A 21,978-nucleotide genomic window follows, 5' to 3' on the forward strand; every position below is an offset into this window, starting at 1 on the left:
GGTAATTAGCCGAACAAAGAAAAACTGGCACGAAAGAATAAGTGAAGAGAGCATATAGGACGACACATAGAACTCCTACCCAATTTACACCTTATTATTTCGTATATGGCATGGAAGCTGTTCAACCACTCGAAAGTCAAATCCTCTCACTAAGGATGGCTATACAAGAAGGCTTGACTAAAGAGGAAAATGCAAAGCTACGACTTCAAGAGTTGGAAGCACTCGACGAAATGAGGCTCAAAACTCAACAACACTTGGAATGCTACCAAACACAACTATCCAAGGGATTCAACAAGAAGGTTCGCCTAAGGTCTTTCCAAACTAGAGATCTTGTCTTGGCATTACAAAGGCCTATCATCACAACTCATAAAACAAAAGGCAAGTTCACATCAAAGTAGGATGGACTTTAGGTAATACAAGAGGTCTACACCAACGGCGCCTACTTAATCATGGCGGAAAATGGCTTAAAGATCGGCCCCATCAATGGCAAATTCTTGAAACGTTACTACCCCTAAACCAAACAAGCAATGCTTCTCGCCTGCTTGAGCCTAAACTGCACACGGCACAAATCTCCTCACCTGTGCGAGCCTAAACTGCACACGGCGACAATGTTCCTTGTTCGCATAAGCTAAAAAGGCGACACCCAATGATCCTCGTTCGCACGAGTTTAAAAGGCAACGCCCAACGCTATTGGCCAGCAAGAGCATAAAACTGTGTACGACAAAAAAAAATAATGAAAATCATCATCAAAACTGTCAAAACTATCAAAAAACAATCCATCATTTCCTTCGAACTACGTCATGACTTGATCCCTCCTCAACCGAGGGTACGTAGACAACTTGAAACTTCAAAACTTCAAGTACAATCACATCACCAACAAAAAAAAGTGCAAACACTTTGAAGAATAAGGAGCAAATTCAAAATGTGAATACTTTTATTTCTTTAAAGGAAGAAGTCGATTCCAAAGCCTTATTACAAAAAAAAAAAAAAAAAAAAGGCTTAAAGTACAAAGAATGGAAGACAATACTTGAAAGCTATGTCCTTAAAACTACGACAACGATCTTCAAGCAAACCTTCCAAAGTCTTCAAAGTCTCCACATCGGTGGGAGACAAAATGGGCAACTACATAGCCATGCCTTTCTCTTGCTCTAGGCGTGAAATCTCCTCTTGATGTTGAGAAAGTATAGCTTCTTGCTTTGAGAGAACACCTTGAATCGTGATGCTTCGACTTCCAACTGTTCTTGTTCTCGCGCCAACGCTTCTAGACACACCTAGACAAAAGCCAAAGAAGTCCATATGGCTTGATAACCTTCCAAAGCGACTTGATGCAAAGGACAAACTTGGGCAGTTGATAAGTCTATTGCTACAAGTTGCTAAGCTATAACATCTAGATTCAACTTCTTCAAGGAAACAACATGCAAAGAAGAATACTCAGTTGAGGTAGCCATAAGCTCGGCAATCTTGACTCTCAAGAGTGAAGAATCAACGTTAAGGTTGTCAATCACAGAAACAAGCTTCGATAAGTCTTCCTTGAGCAATGCAAGGTCCTCCAATGGGCACTTTGAAATCCTCTTATCAATATGGCTCTTGATATCTATAGCCGTGCGAAGGTTGATACGATGGATGAGCTACTCAGTGCCACTAAGGTTCGACCCTCTAAGAGAGATCTCAAAACTAGCTAGCAAAGGTATTGGATGCATGACAAGCTTTAGCATGCCTACATCTACATTTGGCAACCTTAGGTTACATGGCAGATTCGAAACAAGCTTTGTGCTACGTGAATCTCCTCGTCTGTAGGTAGATTACCTCCTAATAGCATCTCCGTAAAGGAATGAATGCCCATGTTCACCAAATCAAAAGAAAAAAAGGGTCCAGCCTAAAAAAGACAAAGAAAGATGTTAGAAGCAAAAGCTAAACCAATGAAAGCAGAAAAAATCACAAGAAAGAAGGAAATATATACATCTTTCTTAAGTGACACATGACCATCAAATTGAGGAGGCCTAAACACTTTCTTCTTCTTATGACAAAAATTGACATCACTGTCATCCTGAGCACCTTCAAGCTGTCGCTTGTTTAAAACTTGTTGATGTTGCTGCAAAACAAGTTCATCTTCGTGCAAGTCAACTTCGTCACCTGCCTCTTCAGAAGCATCCGAATGATGAGAAGATAAACATGGGCGTTGAGAAGCTAAAGCCACAGGTCCATCTTGCAAAGGAACTACACTCGCACAATCAAATGGTGTCAACAACGTAGGAAATACAGAATAACCCCATCTCGGTGTGTTATAACGTGAATGAGAAGAATTGGTACCATTTGCCGTCCTTAGGTCTTCATGATGTACCTTTGACCACCAACCTACATAGGCATGGGTCACCGAATTGCTCTTGAACTCGTTCTTGGCCGGCAGGGTGATAAAAGCATTTCTACATGAACGAGTACAAGACTCCTAATGCATATACATGGCTTGCAAGGATTTTGGCTGTGTGTTTTCCTTCAACTTGCTTGGCATATGTTGAACAAAACCACATTGCCTACTGAAAAGGTGAGGGCTATACGATTGAACAATACATCGGTTTCCTTGCCGCAAAGAAATATACCCCGAGCAAAGACTTGTAAGATAAGAAAAGTCTGAGAAATGAAGGTACGAATCATCTATGAAGCCTCGCCGCGCTTAGCCAACCCTTGCTAGATGGTCCATTCTCAAACCTTCACAGCTTCTAAACAATTCCTGTGCCTGCAAATCATGAAGGCTCTTTGCAAAAGCCACACCAGAGTAATTTGTCATCAAATGCCCCAGTTTGACTGAAGTTGATGAAGAAAGCCCAAACTTGTCTAAAGTCAACGAAGAAAAATGGGTACCAAAATACTCACCCAACCAACCGTACAAATAGTGGTAGGGAAATACTACAACACGATCTTCAGTGCTCGCCGAGTTTGAAACAACACTCAAGCCATCATAAATATTGGCTAAAACTGGAATAACAAGGCTGAAAGATTCACCTATAACCATCTTGCTAGCCATTTTGACGTCGTCTTTGGGGAAAACAAACTTACAAAGCCAAAAAGCTAAGAAAACGACTAGGTAAGATTCTTCCATGTGCTATAACGCTACGCCAAGATCCTCAAACATTTTCAGCTTAACAAGGGCACGACGCCTAGCTGAACCAATGACACCTAATGGGTCTGAGTCTCCTTTTGGCTTAGTGGTCTTGTTGCGGCCACTTTTCTTCGAAAGCTTATTGTACTTCATGGCATCCCAATACCAAAATTAGATCCATGAAGAAATCTTCACGCTTGACTTACTCTGAGCCTCCTGGGAAAGCTTGTGATACGCCCAAAATAAATAACGGCAACTCGCAGGCAATCCTCAGTTATTGTGATGAGAAAATTCCTCCACGCTAGAAACAACCTCATCGTAAAACTTACCCTGGATCGGCAAACCTCCTATCTTGTGGAGATCCCAAACTGAAATTGACATTTCCCCTTATGACATGTGAATTGTGTTGGTCGTTGAACACCAATGCTCAAAGAACGCACAAAGGACGGTAGGATGGCAATCATAACCAAACAAAGATATGTACATGACGTGATAAATGCCCAAGTTGGTAAGCACATCTTTAGATTAGCTTAAGACATCTTCAAGCCACTCCCGGTAAAACTCAGCAAAGACGATTTCTCCAGTAGTCTACAAGGTGATATTCCAAGTCATAGCTCTGCTACGGATGCGATCGCTAAGAAGCTCAAACGAAGCTGGTGGATTGTCACAAACATGGTGCGAAAGATTCAAGATAAGAATCCTCAATGTACACGCCTTCTTCTTCGTATTTGGTTGGCCAAAATTTGTCACCTTCCAAGATACTTCAGAAGACCACGACTTGATATGCATCGAGTGTCTTTCGTAGAAAGAACAAGCGCCTTAGGGCCAATCAACAGAACAAAGCTACAACGTCATTCCCCTATCTTGCAAATCACCTTCCTTCGCAATAATGGTGATGGTATTGCTCTTAAAGCACTTGAAAAATACCATGGCTGCAACAAAACAAACAAGGCAACATAAGCATAAGAGTGGGGCGGTAAGAAAAAAAATTGCTTCACTAAAGCAAAAGACATGCGAGACAATCCTTGTGAGCGTTGAAGGATGACAATGACAAAGTCACAACGATGAAAAGAAATCAGCCACAAAGCTTGAGCAGCACGGCAAAGAGGGCAGCTACAAGATGACCTTTCAAAAGCACACTACAATAGCAAAGAAAACCAAAATGCTATGCAAGCTTGCAGCGATTTTGCAAGTAGTTTCTTGCATTGTACGGCAACGTCACCACCGAGGGAAAACTGTGAGTAAAAGACACTACACAGCGTAACCTTGCTACAGTCTTTTGCATAGCACTACACGGTAAAAAGTGACGCACTGAAATAAACACCAAACAACAAAACTCATGGCAGCAAGCAGCAATTACACACGGCATAGCAACAAGCACAGTGGTAGTGCACGGCAAGGGTAGTTTGTGACAAAAACACACACTTAATTGTCCTATAAATAAGGATCAATTGCTTCCTAATGCTATAGGGAGAATACATACCAAATAGCAAAAGGAAAATCAAAAGAAGGAAGTACATTCCAATCAAAAGCAGGGAGCAAATTCCAAGCAAAAAATGGCAAGGTGATTTCGGCCACAAAGGAAAAAAAAAAGCATGTTGTTTTTACAACAAAATCCTCAAAGAAAAGAAAAGCAAACAAAAAAAAAAAAAGTAAGGGGCTTTAAAAGTTCCAAAATATCAAAGGAAAATACTTTTCCTTTCCAAAATACAAAAGGAATCCTTCCAAAGCAAGGACAAGCCTTCAAGTTTCCCAAACCAAAGGGCAAAACACCCCCTTGGCCAAAAAAAAAAAAAAAAAAAAAGGGAAAGGAAAAATGCAAATCCTACTTACCCAAGGACAAACATTAAATCTTTTCAAAACCTTGAAGGAAATCACCAAAGCTTTCCAACATTTTGAAGGAAATCACCCTCATTATCAAAATTGAAGGAGATTCCTACCTAAGGAAGGAAAAGCATTTGTACCACACCACAAGGAAAAAATCCAAGTCTCAAAATACCCCAAATGTATTTTGCCAAAAAAAAAAATTTATGGAAAATCAATACGCACAATAAGTATGTGCCGATTTATCTATTTTCAAAATTTTCATTTCTTCTAAGATCAAGCCTCTACAACCCTTGAAGAAAGTTAAAGTTTTCATTTCATTCAAGATCAAGCCTCCATGGCCCTTGAAGAAAAATTTCATTTTCTTTCAAGATTAAGCTTCCACGGACGGCCCTCGAAGAAAAATTTCATTTTCACTCAAGATCAACCCTCTACGGCCCTTGAAGACATTTTCATTTCATTCAAGATCAACCATCTACAGCCCTTGAAGAAATGTTTCGTCCAAGAAATACGCCTCAACGGCCCTTGACGAAATTCATCATTTCAATTCAAGAAATACGCCTCAACGACCCTTGAAGAAATGTTTTTGTTCAAGACATACACCTCTACGACCCTTGAAGAAGCAAACTAATTCAAGATCAAGTCTCAACGACCCTTAGAACATTCACATTGCAGGACTTCAAAACACATTTCCTACACGTGACAAACACATGCCTACAACTTGCCTTGAAGTGGGGGCATTTGTAGACATGTAAATTTCGTTGCATGCAAATGATGCATCATAAAGCTCCATGTGGCATATGACTCATCACAAATAGACAAGTCATCAATCACATGTGGCACAAAACAAGCAAAGAAATCTCAAAACTTCCCCAAAATTCGGCCAAAAGGAAGAAATCTCCTTAAAATTGGCAAGGGGCCCAAATTGCTCCCAAAACCGGAAAGAAATCTAAAGCATCTTCACAAAACAAGCACGAATTGAAGATTGCTCGCAAAATAGGCAAGAAAACCCTATAGATTTCGGCCAAGCTAGGGAAAGTGGCTGAAATTAAGACACAATACATGCATGGACGAATCAAGACACAAATCAAAGCCAAATCCATCCAAAGGCAAGCTTTGACAAACAGGCATAAAGGTCAACAACTTCTACATTGAAGGGCCAAAATTCTCACAAAAGGAGAACCTCTGCCAAATCTTTGAAGACTAATACACTGCCAAAACTCTCTTCAAAGAACGTACAACCAAAGTCGAAGCTTTCTTTCGGCCACAACTGAAGTATTCCCTTTCCCTTGAAGAATCAACAAGCACTTGTGCCGATTCCTTCAAGACTTTATTGCAAGCTTAAAACTTGTAACGACATTCGATTCAATATCAAGTTGCCAAGACCCTTGAATCAACAAAATCCCACATCAACATCACCTTTGCCGTAGGTCATAAACAAACCTAGGAGGTGAAGACTGTCCACGCATTGTTTCAGGCTCAAAACTTGAAGCACTCGTTCAATCGTTTGTCTGAGATCAAGTCATCGCGACCCTTGGATCAACAACCTACGCATCTACATCAAATTTGAAGATTGAATCAAAGGAAAATTGTAAACAGAGATTGTAACCCTAGAAATTCATCAATACAAATCTACTTTGTACACGTGCTCTCGTTTCATTCATTACAGAATTTTCGTGTTTACATTCTTATCTAACTTAAAAATAATAATAAGTAAGAACCAATTCTAATGCCATATCCAAACGGTCCATTGAAAAAAGATTGGAATCAAAACAATTATATAAAAGATTTGATGTCTAATGCATTGAATGTGTAGTATAAATATTCGATGGAAAGTTATTTCTAAAGGTAAAGATTATAAATGAATTTATACCAAAAGGAAATTAAATTAAGGATTAATCTCAGTTTACTACCCTGAAGTTTCTTGGTTTTTAACATTTAATACATGAATTTTTTTTCATCCCAGGTGGTACATAAAGTCATAATTTTGGGACACTTTCATACATTTTTTAAGTTTGCTGTTAAATCAGCCATTAATTGGTGACGTGGCGCTCACATGGACAGTGACTAGGCTCCACGTGTTTAGGGGCCCATATAAATATTAAAAAATTAATTTTTTTTTAAACAAAAAAAATTAAAAAAAAATGTTTTTGGGTTGTCCCCTACCTCAACCCCTGACCCCCTTCCTCCCTTTTCTCATTTACATGCCGGAACGGGAAATCAGCTCTGCCATGAAAAGGGTGCAAAAAATCAAAATGTTCCTTGTCGTCATGTTCGAATCCTTCGGCGGAAGGGGAGGCTTATCTAAACGGGACACGTCGTCTCCAGCCCGTCATCCTTATAAAATTTGACCTGTCAGTCTTCGATTTGTCGACTCAGAAAAACATAGCGATTTCGGATCCAGGCAACCAATACACGTATAACAATCTCTCAAGCTGGACCATGCAGTAGCCTTTGCCTTCGTATTTGAACATGAATCTGAGGCAATCATTTCTCGCCATGCATCTCGATTCGCAGACGCTGAAATTGACGGCGGGCCAATTTATCTGGTTAGACCCGCCCGTGTTCCTCAAATTCGTGAGCTTAATTTTCCTTTCGCACCCTCTATCTTTAATTCCGTTGGCGGATTCTCTAAATCCTGGCGAGCACATGCAGTAAGAGGAGCTCAAACCGTCGCTGACGTAGATGGCACTCGGCCCGCATGTGCGGTGGACTTTGCACAATTTATACCTGGCTTGCCAGACGATGTTCCATTGCCGCAGACTGGGATCGAAGCTGTAAATTCTGAAATTCCCGTTGTCGTCAATCATCAGTCTTCGAGATTGATTTAGGCCGAAATCGGAGGCGATTAACGACTCGCTGTTTGCTTGCTGCACTTTGCCTTCGGAGTCCAGAGACTAGAAAGCGTTGTTGAAACTCTGATAGACGTCAGTGTCATTGAAGAATAAATTACTCACGTTGACGACGCTGAACTTGTCATTGTTGGAGAGGAGGGTGAAATTAGCTCCGGTCATGCTCTGGTTCGGCAACATGGTGCAGTGGGGAAGGCGAAGCTCTCCCATTTGTCGTAAATTAAGTTTTCATCATTGCGGAGGAGGAGTTTGGTGGTGTTTGGGTTCGAAGAAGAAGGTCATGGGGTTGAGGTAGGGGACATCCCATAAACTTTTTTTTTTTAATTTTTTTAATATTTATGTGGGCCCCTATGGCACGTGAGCGCCGCGTTACCAGTTAACGGCTGATTTAACAGCAAACTTAATGGATGTATGAAATTGTCTCAAAATTATGACTTTATGTACTACTCTGGGATGAAAAAAACTTCATGTATTAAATGTTGCAAACCAAGAATTCAGAGTAGTAAACTGAGATTAACCCTTAAATTAAATAAAAGAATCAAATTTAATTTTGAATTAAAACAAATATAAACAACAAGGGCACTTTAAGATGAGAATGTGTTTTGAAATACCACTTAAAATTCCAACAACGGTCACGATTAAGCCATGTTAACGTCTTGCTCACATCTTGAATTGACTTCTTCAAAGAAAGAAAATGTGAGAAAGGAGGGGAGGGGAGTGGAGGGGAATCGACAGGATTCCAACTCCTCCATATATATACTTTGTAAAATAAATTTCGTATATTTTCTTTCTGGTAAAATCCATTCAACCATAGCTGGAATACACGTACATATATAATACATTCAAACAATGTTCTATTTAGTGCTACAAATTAACAAAAACACACTACAAGTTTGCTTAATCTGAGGGCATGGAGGATGGATTTTCTGTGATCTGTTTCGAGTGCTTCGGAGTAACAACTATGAGAGCTTTGATGATTGGTACAACCTTTTCTGTGAACTTCATGATTCCCAGAAACATGAGCCTGTAAACTATTACCATTCCAAACAAAATGGCAAGATCGACCCACTTGGAGTATCCCATCTGCACTTGCCAAACGCTTCGTAAAATTTCTTCGCCGTTAATTGTTGACGGTCCTTCTGCTTGATTGTTTGGGAATGTCAGTCCTTCAAACTCATTTTTGTAGAATCCTTCATTTGCGTACTTGTGGAATGCAATGTAGTACATTGGATATCTCCAGAAGGGCTTAGGGAGGTCATTGGGTAGTCGGAAGAAACCTCCGTTCAGCATCATTACTCCTTGAATTCCCGCACCGGTAATTATTCCCATGAGGAAATCTGGCACTACGCTTGCGACAATCATCATTAGGCTCTCGACCAACATCATGGTGACAAAGAGTAGCAATGCAAAATAGGCAAAGTGATCAAAGCTCTTTTGAAGGCCGACAAGGTAGTAGGCTATAGCTCCGGGAATTAAAGAGATGATGAGCAAGTATGGAATGGAGGAAAATGTGTTTCCAACAACAAATGCCGAAACACCATAGTGCCCGTTCAATCTCTCTCGCCCAAAGATCTGGTTCGTGAGACAAATAAACGCGGTCAGATCACCAACAATGCTTATTAATTAGATGCAATGCTCACAAAATAAGGAATGATCCAACAAACTGACAAACCTTCATGTCTTCTACAAAAGAAGGGAATCCACCTATTGCCATGAAAGTCAAGAATGCTCCAACAAACATAAGCATCGAACCTCTTGCCTGAAAATTCGGTCATTTTTGGAGCTATTAAATTAGTATTGGCTAATGTTTTGCATAACAGTAGAGAAATGTATCAGTGAAATCTTCAGTGAATTACCTGTATGGAGCCAAAGGTGGAGCCAATGTCGTGAAAGATAGTGCCTACACATAAACACAAGGCAATGTAAATTGCAAGGCGAAGCCAGTAGTAGCCTAGATCGCGATACATGTTTACAAACGATCTCCTTGTGAGAACAAGGCATTGGGTTATGAAGCTGGCTTGACTTCCCTTCTCTAGAGTTCCACCTTTCTACAATACAAAAGAAAAGCGCAGGTAAGTAGTATTCACTAACCTTTTTTCTTTTTTGGTTTGTATGCTTTCGATCAGCTCATAATACTTTAATTGAGTGATAGATGGTTTACCTGTTGGGAAATATTAGCTACCTGCAGCTGAACTTGCTGGTTAATATTTGAATACTTGTATGATTGTATGAGAATATTAATTGCTTCTTCTGTGCTTGTTTTGCCACCAAGCCCTTGTTCGATATCCTAATATCAAGGGCTCCAGGTAAGTTTTTGTAGTTTGAGTTTCCATATTTTTATCATATGAAGATAACTAATTAGTTTTCCTATCAAGATATTTTTTTTTTTTTTTTTTTTTGGGTATCAAAAAGTTGAAATATAGCAAGTAGATTGTTCTGAGAAGACTTACAACATCAAAATCCTTGTTGATAGTTCTAAGGTAGTGATCTGATGGGTTTCTCAGAGTCGGGCATGGGAATCCATTTGAAGCAAAAAACTGCACCATTCGGATTGGTTCTATTGCTTAATCGCTCGTATGTAAGAAGTAAACAAGTTTATGCTGATGAGAGTTCAAGGCTTACTTGTTCTGCCATTGAAGCAGGGCCAAAGTAGACTGTCCTACCAGAGGAGAGTAGGCAAAGATTTTGGAAAAGATCGAAAACCTCACTGCTAGGTTGATGAATCGATGCAATAACTGTCCTTCCATCACGGTGAGCTAGCTTAACAATGCGGTTAATGACATGGTAAGACGCTGCACTGTCTAGGCCACTAGTAGGCTCATCAAGGAAGAGAAGCTTCGGGCGAGTCAAGATTTCAATGCAAATGCTAACTCTTCTTTTCTGGCCACCGCTAAGTCCTTTTATGCTCCAACCTCCAATTCTTGTGTCCATGGAGTCTTGCAACCCCATCTCCCTTATCGTCATCTCCGCTCTTTCCTTCTTTTCTGCTTGGGACATGGAGTCGGGCAGTTGCAGCTGCGCCGAGTAATATACAGCTTCCCTTACTGTTAATGTTGTCATAAGAGTGTCGTCTTGAGTCACGTACGCCTATATCATCGAGAAATCAAACATAGGAACTATTCTTCTTAAAATAAATAGAAATTATGACATTAAAATGAGGAAGTGATGCATTATATATGTGAGTGATGAGATTGTACATCTTCATATATGTTCCTTCATTTTTCTTACCGATGTTCCAAAAGTAAGTGTTTCTTTACGGCCATTGATTAAGATCTTCCCGGTCTGCTGTGTGTTTGAACTTAGCCTTCCTGCAATATTTAAACGTTTTTATGGTATTATATACTTTGTTCTACAAATCCCCGTGGCGCTAGGCGGCTGATCATTGCCCCGATTAATGCTTAGACGTTTAAAAATTAAGAAAGGATGCCTAGGCCTATTGAGGTGCCCACTTAGGCACTTGCCTAGCGCACCTAGACCTGCCTAGGCATCCGTTTAGGTTGCAATTCACTTAGATAGAAAACAGATAATTTTTATTTTGCATTTTATTTTTTCCAATAAATTGTAATAGACTTATTAAATACTTAAATGAACACACATTATATGTTTGTTCCCATGTTTTCATTATGTTCCAATAGCTAATAATATACATGTCATTCTATTTTGTATTTTATGATGAAATTATATATATTTTAATTATAAACAAATATTTATTTACACAAAATATAATAGATTTAATTAAATCCGCCTAGTCCACCTAGGTGTCTGCCTAGACCCCACCTAGCCGCCTAGGCGCTAAACTCTAACCCGCTGCCCAACTAGGACCTAGTGTCTTTTATAATCTTGATTATATATCTTAATCAAAGCTCTGACTTTATCAGAATTTTCACATAGCAGAATGGCTGCTCCTTTTTTTTTTTATTTTTTATTATGGGAAATTAGCCATTTTAGACAGATTTCGAACAGGTTGTTCCGAAATAAAAAGATATAAGTGGCTTTCAAAATGGTTGTGCCGAAATGGAAACTTTTAGAATATGAAAAGACAAAGAAATCCATGCTTTTAAGCCCCCTTCCGCTCTCTCTCCTCCCTGCGTCCATGCTCCAGACATCTCTCTCTCTTCCCAGATTTTAGAGCAGTGACTAATTGAATTTCACTGCAGACCAAAATTGGAGAAACGAAAGGATTAGGATCCTCTCCTGAGCACAGGGTGAGAATCTTCCTGATCAAATAATATCGGTTATTGGATGAAAATTCAACGGTTATAATTATTATAACTTTAAATAAACCTTCTGTTTATAGCCGTTAGATTTTCATTCAACTGCCCACACTCCTTGATTAGGAGATTCCTCACATTGGACTTAGAAGAGGATCCAAATCCGAAACGAAAGAGATTTAGAGGAAGTGTATCCAGTAGCAAAAAGACACCAAAACAAAATCTATATTTTGTCAGATTTCCAACTTAACCACCTACTATTACAATATTAAATATTAGGTTTCATCTACAAATGATCTCGGTGATATTAAAGTGAAAACTCACATATATTAATTGTATACTATTTTACATGTGATCGATATAGAATCATATTCTCCAACAATTTCAACTTGCCCTTCCCTAAAATTAGAAGCCTCTTTACACAGTTACACATGACAAACAAGAAAGAACATATGAAATCAAAGAAATAAATGAATTTTTTTCCCATCATTTGGATTTAAAATTTGTTTTGTGATCTGTTATATAAAGTTGGTCAGTTTTTCATAAAAATTATATTGAAAAATAGGCTGAAATGAAGATTTTACCCTTTCAAAGTTGAAATGATAAAAATCCAATAATATATGGATAAAATATTACTGACATAATCCATTAAATATTAACGATAACTTGGCAAGATCTAACAAATGGCCATTTCTTCTTCTGAGATTTGTATTTTCATCATTTCAGCCAATCTCCAAAAGAGTTATACATAGTTCAGAGTTACCTGCCAAAGCATCCAAAAGGGTAGATTTGCCAGAGCCAGAAGGACCCATGATAGCCAACATCTCACCAGGTTGAGCATACCCTGTAACCTCCTGCAAGATCATTCTCTGCCCATTTTTCCCATCAGCTACACCAACCCACAGGTCCTTCCATGTCAAAGAAACTCCCTTCCTTTTCGACCCGATTTCGACATCATCAATACCATCAACACAACTTTGATGATCATTTCCGCAACTCAGCTTTGCAACAGATTCCAGTCTCAGAGGCGGAGCTTCACGAACGTCCTTGCCGGAGTTCGAAGCCAAACCGCCCTTAAACTCAATGCGGAACGGGAAAATTCTGTCCATGCTGGAGCAGGACAAGGATATGTTCCCACCATCATCATCTTCTTCTGCAGAATCTCTGGTTTGTTGCCTTTGCATATGATCATCTTCTGATGACAATAATGTTCTTGTTGGGCTTGGACTTGGTGTCCATCTTGGAGCACTACTTTTAGCCGAAGAATTCAACTCCATGGCAATGGATGGATGTTAAGGTGGTTGCAGGTTTTTGCACTAATATATATATCCAACCAGTCGTATTAAAAGTTATTCAAACCTTACAAGTTCAAATAGATTAATGAAATCCTAGCTACCTTGTTCAATTGGGTGAATAAAATAATTAAATTAATGCTTGACCAATTTTTGAGCCTTGCCAACCTAGCAGAGTTTTTTTATGTGCTACAGATTATATGATGAAGGTAGGACACTTTTTCTTCTTTTGTTTTTTTATCCATGTTATAAAAAATAATACTGATTGCCGTCGGCAAAGAAAATCTTTGACCTACTTTCATAAATAAATTATATAATAACACAATGCTACGTTTATTTCAATGACGGATTTTGTTCAATCTATATCAGTTATAAACATATGTTAAATCGTTATACGTAAGTTATAAATATTGATCTCAGGACCAATCATTTATATGTATCATTGAAGAAAAATTGCATAATAATGTTATAGAGATAACCCTTAATGCCCTATCTATCCTTTCAACTTGAGGTGGGGTTGCTGCATCCCCCTTATAAATGCATGAATTTTATTGGATGAACAGTACATGTTTATTGCACTTGAATGCTAATGCCCGTCTCATTTGTATACGTTTGTCGTTAACACGTGTCACTCCTTTAGGATTACATACATGTACGGACAAAAATGATCCACGTGCATATGGGAAACTGACTACAGCACTCCTTATAATGGGTTAAGCTTTGGTGTTAGATTGAGTTTTCACTTTGATCTTTTGTGTTTAATTAGTGTATTAGTACGAAATTATGAATATACACAGTTTCATTAACATGCATGTGAAAGAGAACGGCCTCTAAAATCTTAACCAAGTAAAATCCAGTGGGAAAAAGTCCGGTCAAGGAAAGAAGCCTCACGTAGTACTAAAGCAAAAGCTAACCAACGTTTACAGACCTTTTATGTGTACATTGCATCAGCCATGGCAGCCCCCGAATACATTCGAAACGACAGACCACTTGCGTGTATTCTTAATAATGTAGCTTAGTTTGCCAATCCACACACTGTATGTATTCAACGACCATCGATCCTTTTGATTGTTGCTTAGTTTGCAAGTCTGAAATGCCTTTGACTTTCAAAACCAAATATAACAAAGATTGAGAATATGGTAAGTTGGCTGGCTTGTTTTATCATAATAAGTGGTTGTTTTACTATAATAATTAAGGTGGCTTTGAATTTGAACGACTTTTCCAACAAAGCATGCATCCACAAGTTGCGACTAATTTTTTTTTTCTTTTCAAGCGAACCTCGGCGGAAGGTGCTGAGTTTTGATGGGTCGATCAAAGAAAGTTGTACTTAGTTAGGGGGACATGAATTTTATCCCTCTTATTACAAGGAAGATGAAAAAACAAAATGTGCTGCTATTCATACATTCATTTTTATCTCTTACAAATCCTCTTAATTTCTAGTTGTCGAATCGAATGATTGAAGAAGATCAAAGAGTGTATGGAAAGTAAAAATGATGTGTGGATGCATTACCTAAAACAAAAAAATAAAGTAAAAGTGGGGGAACATAAACCTGATCCTCCTGAAAACAAATATAAAAAATAAAAAAAATTACAAGAAAAAGAAGGGGGCATAGAACCTAACCCTCTAAAGCAAAGTCTAAGTATTACGGTCTAGTAGTATTTCTCTTCACTTATAAATAAGATGTCATAGGTCTAATTCTCGTCAAAGACAAATTTGAACCACATTATTGCTAGCCCATTTTGAAGTTTAGCCCACTCCCCTCACCTCCTTAGTATAGATAATATCGTTTGCTAAAAAAAATGCCTAAAATATAGAAACCTAGAAAACAAACTTTGAACACACCAAGGACACATTTACATAAGGGTAATCGGCATCAAGAAACGGAATTGAATTCCGATTACGGAACACTCCGGTGTTTACCAAATTTAAGGGAATCAAAATTTTGTGGGTCCCACACAAATTTTGGAATTCAATTCCGAAATGTGGAGGAATTGGACTCCTAACAATTGGATGGTATTTGGATTCCGGATGATTGAGGGGATGCAGAACCCATTTTTCATACCCATTGTGACATCGCATAAAAGTTAAAATTCCAAAGAAACCCAAGCTCTCATCCCCAGTGTTATCCCGCTCCTTCTCCCTCACCACTGTTGCACATCCCTTGCCTTTCCTAGGGCACAGACCCAACCACCATCATCTTTCACAACAATTAAACCGCAAGGGTAGATCAAACCATAGACCAAGAAGAACCTTGCTGCAATTTTAGTAGGTAATCAAGGTTGTCTTTTTGGAGGGAGGGAGCATAAAGGGTTCTTCGCAAAGGTGGGGTGGATCTGCAGCAGAGAAAAAGGGGGAAATTTTAGAATGGGGTGGGCGGCAATAGGTAGGCAGCAGAGAAAGATGGGATAAATTTTAGAAAGGGGGAGGGTCGGGAGAAAGATGGGGAAGAGAGGGAGAGAGAGAGAGAGGGTCACATACAAAAAAAATAGAAAAAGGATGAATAAAGAAGTTTTACTAAAAAATAAAAAAGAAATTTGTTCTCTCTGCTAAAAATAAAAATAAAATGATGGGTTTTGGCCTTTTTTCATCAAAAAAAAAAATGAAAGATTTAAATTTTTTATTAAAAATAATTAGCATATAAAATAGATTAGTTCAACTAGGGGTATTTTAGTAATCATATTAGTTTTCATTCCGATTCATAAGAATTAGTAAACAGTTTATATAGATCAATGTATTTTTTACTCCGATTCCAGACAGTTTTAGTAAACAACTCTAACAAGAATCTGATTCTGGTTTCACCTCATTCCAATTCCTCCTTAATCCAATTCCTCCTCAATTCAATTCCTCTCAATTTGATTATGGATTAGTAAATGCGCCCCAAATGCATAATATTAGGAAAATAATCAAATCACACATCATGAGAGAAAGATTGACATGTAAACTGAGATTCACACTAATTTGAAAATCGAAAACCAGGTAAGCTAAGAAAATTTGTATGTAGTGAAGCTAGAATTGCTGACAGAGGTGAAGCATGCCATACCAAGGTTGAGAAAGGCAAGCCCATGTTAGCAAAGCTATCTAGAACAACATTCCTTCTCCAGTAAATGTGAAGGCAATAAAAAGTCATCATCCTGAAGCGAGCCAAAAAAGTAAACCATTGTGTATGAAGAGGCCATGGAATTATCACATCCCAACCAAAGCATATGCCAACTCCTCTGATATGCAAAATCAACACCAAGAAGAACTCCTAATAATTCACAAAAAGGAATTACAATGACCAATACCTTGACAAAAACCACCAAGAAATTGACCATGCCAATCCTTAACCCCTCAAGCAGTAAGACTAGGATTCCCTTTAGCCAAATTATCAATGTTATTAGGTTGACAAATCGGCAACATATTTAGTTTGATTAAACATCGGTGGCGCCGTAAAACAGTCAGTTTTGGAGTACCTTCAGTTTGGTTAAACAACACTACTAATATTTCGGTTGGTTATTTATCTCAAGTCTCAGCCTGTGAAGAATCTACAATTCTTTCGCTTAAAGAGGTCACTTCATTAGCCTTTCCAACGAAGTGAGGCGTTCTATGAAGTTACTCACAAGTGCATTTTAGAGTTCGGTACCTTTATCGTAAGGATGCTCATTTCCTCTAATTATTTTTGTTCATACAACATGATTTCGGTTCGGTGCACCTATATTTTCAGAAATATAGTTAAAGTGGCCGAACTTGGTGCATAAGATTAAATTTTGTACATAGCTTGGTCTTCAGTTTTTAAAACTCAAGACCGAGAATGTTTCTTCCTTAGCTGAAGCCGCTCGGTGCAAAAATTAGCAACACAGTTCATCACCACACCACAACATTCATCTCATTTGTATGATCGAGTTTGGTTGCGAATTGGCACGCCCACATCAACAAAATGATGCAGTTGGTAGGAAAGGGATCCTGTCTGGATCCCTTCCACCAAATCCTCCCTATCAACTAATCTGGGCCCTTGAAATTTGATCCAACAGCTAAAAACAGTGGTCTACTTTAAAAGTTATAATAACTTTAGCCGTTTGACCAAATTTCAAAGGCATCGATTGATTGATGGGGAGGATTTGGTGGAAGGGATCCGAAGAGGATCCCTTTCCCGGTTAGCTCAATATTAGTTAGCCTGCGTGCCACATAAGTCTTGTAGTTCTTTCTTGGGTTTTCCCCTAACTTTTATATGAATCTCTATTTGATAAACAAAAAAAGAAGAAGATAAATTACTCACGTGTTTTGCACATGGTTCTATCTTATTAATGAGAAATTTTTTTTCAACTAATTGTTTATTATATTTAGAGTACCGAACTGTATTTTCATAATATTGAAAAATCTCTCCTTATTAACCAATTACATGCAATTGCCCATAATTTACCATACATATTAAATTGAAATAAAGAAATTTGCTTCTTTCGGGCCTAGACAAGGAAACTCTACTATCCTTTTTTGGTTCTTTCAAATGGAGGATGATTCTTTCTCATTCTGTTCTCTCTCGCCTTCTCCTTTTTTCTACATAAACAGTTACTATGTTAATATTTTATATTAATTTTTTTATAGAGACAATAAGATAAAAAACAAAATGTTTGAGGAGAGGAGGAAAGAGTTAAAGGTTTAAAAGCCAAAAGATCCCGAAGTAAGGTCATCTTCAATGGAGAGAGTTAAAAGTTCAAAAACCAAAAAATGACTTGATTTGTCCAAAAAATCATTTCCAACTGATGATTAGACTATAATTTTTATAAAGCCCATAAGACCATTATTTAGTCAAAAGGGAATCAGGTTAGTCAAATGTAGCCCCCTCTTAGCCTTTTTTGGCGATCAACTTTTCGATTCCAATAATTGATTCAAATTTAACGGTAAAATTTAAAAACATTCAACGATAGTTTAATTAAATTAACCAATAAATTTAAAACTAATAAATTATTGAGATGGTTAGGTTTAATTATTTGATTAGAAATGATACATGGTATAACATAAAACTGTTTATATAAAAATAATTTTTTATAACGTTATAATTTTAGACATAACTATGTTTAGCCTTTTCAAAGATGGCTTAAGAGCAGCTTCATCACGGAGGACAAACAAGACAACTCACCCGAGGCATACACTTCACTTCCCATCTCTGACCCTCCGACATCAATCATACCCTGTTTTCCCACTGTTCTCCATTTTTATAATAAAAACGAGCTCACCACACCCACGAATCACATCCCTCCACGTGACAGCCTAGGGTAGACGCCAAAGGCAATGAGGGTTGCCACATTTTGACTCCTCTTCACATAATTGCAAGCAACCAAGAAAAGTCTTATCCTACTCCAAACATTCGGTCTACGGTAGTAAGAGATGAAGTTTTTTATTATAGAATTCCTTCTATTTTTATATTTTTTTCATGCTCTATTGTTAAATTACGTCAATATTTTATATTTTTATTACTTTTTATTTTATTATTTTTATATAAAATTAATATAAAATATTAAGATGGCTTAACCGTGACCACACATCACATGAGGGCATTTGAAGAGAATGAAAATAGAAGGGCAGACAATTCACCTCCTTTTATTATGCACCGAGCATGATATGCACAGAGTGTTTAAGATCGTTTAATTATTTGAATTCATTGACTAAATAAAAAAAGGAAAATCTTGGCCCTATTGCTAATTTGCTATTGTGTATATCGAACTCAGATCCTCTTTGGATTATTTGAAATTGAGCCTAATGATCAAATGATCCAAATCGTTAAAGTTTGATTCAACGGTTACAAATAGAGACTTTTTTAAAAATTATAATAATTATAACCGTTTAATTAAATTTCAATGTTCTGAATCATTTGATCATTAGGCTCAGTTTTTTAAGATCCAGAGAAGATATGGGTTCATGTATATCATACATGCAAACATAATAAAATTTTGAATAATAATTGCATTCCTCGTTGGTGAATGCGCATATTTCATATTTTGTAAATACTGTATTTTTCATATAAATTCAAAATTAAAATCTTTCAATTTCTTAGTTTTTATTTGAAGATCATTCATATAAAAATATTATTAACAATGAAGATTATTTGGTTATCTAAATGTATAAAACAAATAGACAGTTCATTATGAATATGTTATTTGGTGTTTATATCATCGATTTCTATACATTTGAATGATTAAATAACTTCAATTCAAATGAGTTTTTTTTTTTTTTTGGGTAAGTATAGGTCTTCAAATAAAGATTAAGAATTTAAATAGTTCTTATTATGAAAATGTATGTTAATACTTTATTCAGTTAAATAGTTTTGGTTAAGAAATTTGTATGATAAATACATGTTATTAAAAAAAAAAATTTAAAAATATGTGCATTTTCCATAAACATGAAGTTCGCAAAAATTATACTGAAATTTAATTAAATGATATTTAATTTTGCGACAAGTTTGATACCTAATTAACAACCTTCGTTGTGATAACTGATAATCAGCTTTGTTGTGCAACTAGTGCATTACAGACATCCTATCGTATTTCCAACCCACCACCAGAAAAAAAAAAAAAAAAAAAAAAAAAAAAAAGTAAAAGTCTCGTGGTGTTTAGATAAATTTCAAGTCCTTTTCTTTGTGGGGCTTTGATAGCAGAAGTAGCGATCTGGGTTTTCTTCTTATTTGATTGGAGAGTTGGCGTACTTGAGTTGGGAGGGAACAGAGAAATGGCGAGTTATGGGGACGCGAGCCAGAAGATAGACTATGTGTTCAAGGTGGTGCTGATAGGGGACTCTGCGGTGGGCAAGTCTCAGATTCTGGCCAGGTTTGCCCGGAACGAGTTTAGCTTGGACTCCAAGGCCACCATCGGCGTCGAGTTCCAGACTCGGACCCTCCTCATCGAGCACAAGAGTGTCAAGGCCCAGATCTGGGACACTGCTGGACAAGAACGGTCTCTCTCTCTCTTCAGCAGTAGTGTACAACCCTTTTCTTTCAGTCTGCTACTTGGGTTTTTAGATTTGGATAGTTTGCAACAATTCCAGTAAACTGTCTGCTTTTTACTTTTTCCTGTTTTAGTAAAAGTTGTTGGTTGCTTTTTTTGTGAGCTGTATGCATAGATTGCATGTACATCCTTTTAAGTTATCTTTTTTACTTTCTGGGTTTGATTTCTTCAAGTAAATTTGTAATGTTGGTAAGTGAATTACTTCTTTGTATGCTACATATGAATAAGATAATCACCTGAGGCTTTTAGATCCGTGTTTGGAATCTCATAAGTGCACTTAGTATGTTGTGATATTGATATTGATATGGATATTCACTCAAACGATTAGAAATGTTAAATGCCAGGAATGAAATTCGTTAACATTATCGGTTTCTTATTGTGATCCTTGTGTTCTTAATTGTATAAACTTGCCACCAGTAATATGGTTTTCGGTTACAAAGATATGAAATCGTGTTTAATTCGTCATCTACTTTTGGTCCATAGTTTCTTTTGGCCATTTTGGCCATTTTGGCTTTTCTTGCAATCTTGGATATTGCCATGGATGATATAGTGGGAGAAGAATTGTCACCTTTTGTTAAGCGGTGTGAATAATTGCTTTCTTTGATTCCCTATATTTGAGAACCATGACATGTATGACTTGTCCAAGCTTGTGTTTCTTGCCTGTTATCTCCGATTTGGTCTAATGGTTAGTTTCTTTATAAAGAAGATAAGACTTTGGAGTTTATTAACTGATGGGAATGAATGCTGCTCGGGTGACGATTGTTCACTACGATGATGCCACAGTTTTGGACAAATTTACTCCGATTATATTTGGTTATTAACTAAACTGGTCACCTGTATCTAGTATAAGATGATATGTGCTGCTCGTTATATTTGGTTAATTCCAGATTTGGCCTAAAGGTTAAGTGTATTCACATCTGATGATTGTCCTTCTCTTATGCTGTTTTGCTCAGATATAGAGCTGTTACAAGTGCGTACTACAGGGGTGCTGTTGGGGCAATGCTGGTATATGATATAACCAAACGCCAGACCTTTGACCACATACCACGCTGGCTGGAAGAACTGCGTAGCCATGCCGACAAGAACATAGTCATCATTCTGATAGGCAACAAAAGTGATCTTGAGAACCAGCGTGCAGTCCCCACTGAAGATGCCAAAGAATTTGCCCAAAAAGAAGGCCTTTTCTTCTTGGAGACCTCAGCACTGGAAGCAACAAATGTGGAGAACGCTTTCTCGACTGTGTTGACAGAGATATTCAACATTGTTAACAAGAAAAGCCTTGCTGCCAACGAAAATCAAGCTAATGGAAGCCCTCCATCTTTGACTGGTAAGAAGATCCTTGTCCCAGGCCCTGCACAAGTAATCCCGGCTAAGAGCAAGGTGTGCTGTACATCGTGATTCAACAGGGCCGCGAATTTATAAACATCGGATGCTTTCTTCGACATTCATAATACTAGCAAATTTTGAGGGGTGTGATATATTTCCTTTGTATATTTTTCTCGTTTCTTTGCTTTAGTTTGCATCAGCTGATTAATTGCATGTTTTCAAAATTGACATGAAGAACTAGACGAGCCTGATTTGGGTATGCCCGTTGTTGAACTTCTCTTAAATATGTAATTTCACATTCTCCCTACTCATGTTAATCGTCGAAAAAAAGCTAAAATTACTCAAACACTCGTCCCCCGAATCTACAATTTAGGGTTAAATTCTCACACATTAAATGT

The 21,978-nt window shown here is 37.6% G+C and overlaps 2 protein-coding genes across 2 annotated transcripts; one reads left to right on the top strand and one right to left on the bottom strand.

The window, feature by feature from the left end:
• Positions 1-8,530: 8,530 nt before the first annotated feature.
• Positions 8,531-13,533, bottom strand: LOC125476190 (ABC transporter G family member 1-like). The gene is made up of 8 exons (XM_048582006.1): positions 12,748-13,533; positions 11,002-11,081; positions 10,396-10,860; positions 10,224-10,310; positions 9,935-10,060; positions 9,630-9,821; positions 9,446-9,532; positions 8,531-9,345 (listed from the first exon to the last, which is right to left on the bottom strand). Exons 1-8 carry the CDS (start codon positions 13,259-13,261, stop codon positions 8,671-8,673), a joined length of 2,226 nt encoding a protein of 741 aa, XP_048437963.1. The 5' UTR covers positions 13,262-13,533; the 3' UTR covers positions 8,531-8,670.
• A 6,273-nt stretch (positions 13,534-19,806) lies between these two features.
• Positions 19,807-21,887, top strand: LOC125476174 (ras-related protein Rab11D). The gene is made up of 2 exons (XM_048581957.1): positions 19,807-20,203; positions 21,208-21,887. The coding sequence occupies exons 1-2, from the start codon at positions 19,980-19,982 to the stop codon at positions 21,650-21,652; spliced, it is 669 nt and encodes a 222-aa protein (XP_048437914.1). The 5' UTR covers positions 19,807-19,979; the 3' UTR covers positions 21,653-21,887.
• Positions 21,888-21,978: the final 91 nt, after the last annotated feature.

This window comes from the organism of the source record quoted next, unplaced genomic scaffold (genome assembly GCF_019419815.1).
Source record: "Pyrus x bretschneideri cultivar Hongxiangsu unplaced genomic scaffold, Pyrus_bretschneideri_v1 Contig18, whole genome shotgun sequence".
In the NCBI taxonomy this organism is placed as follows: domain Eukaryota; kingdom Viridiplantae; phylum Streptophyta; class Magnoliopsida; order Rosales; family Rosaceae; genus Pyrus; species Pyrus x bretschneideri.

What these genes read in the sequence shown, in the direction of transcription:
- LOC125476174 (XM_048581957.1), top strand. Translation starts at nt 19,980, where the DNA reads ATGGCGAGTTATGGGGACGCGAGCCAGAAGATAGACTATGTGTTCAAG. An exon ending in GACACTGCTGGACAAGAACG is followed by an intron (nt 20,204 to 21,207) that starts GTCTCTCTCTCT and finishes TGTTTTGCTCAG; the next exon opens with ATATAGAGCTGTTACAAGTG.
- LOC125476190 (XM_048582006.1), bottom strand. Translation starts at nt 13,261, where the DNA reads ATGGAGTTGAATTCTTCGGCTAAAAGTAGTGCTCCAAGATGGACACCA. An exon ending in TCAACAAGGATTTTGATGTT is followed by an intron (nt 10,061 to 10,223) that starts GTAAGTCTTCTC and finishes CCTTGATATTAG; the next exon opens with GATATCGAACAAGGGCTTGG. An exon ending in TAGCTAATATTTCCCAACAG is followed by an intron (nt 9,822 to 9,934) that starts GTAAACCATCTA and finishes TTTGTATTGTAG; the next exon opens with AAAGGTGGAACTCTAGAGAA.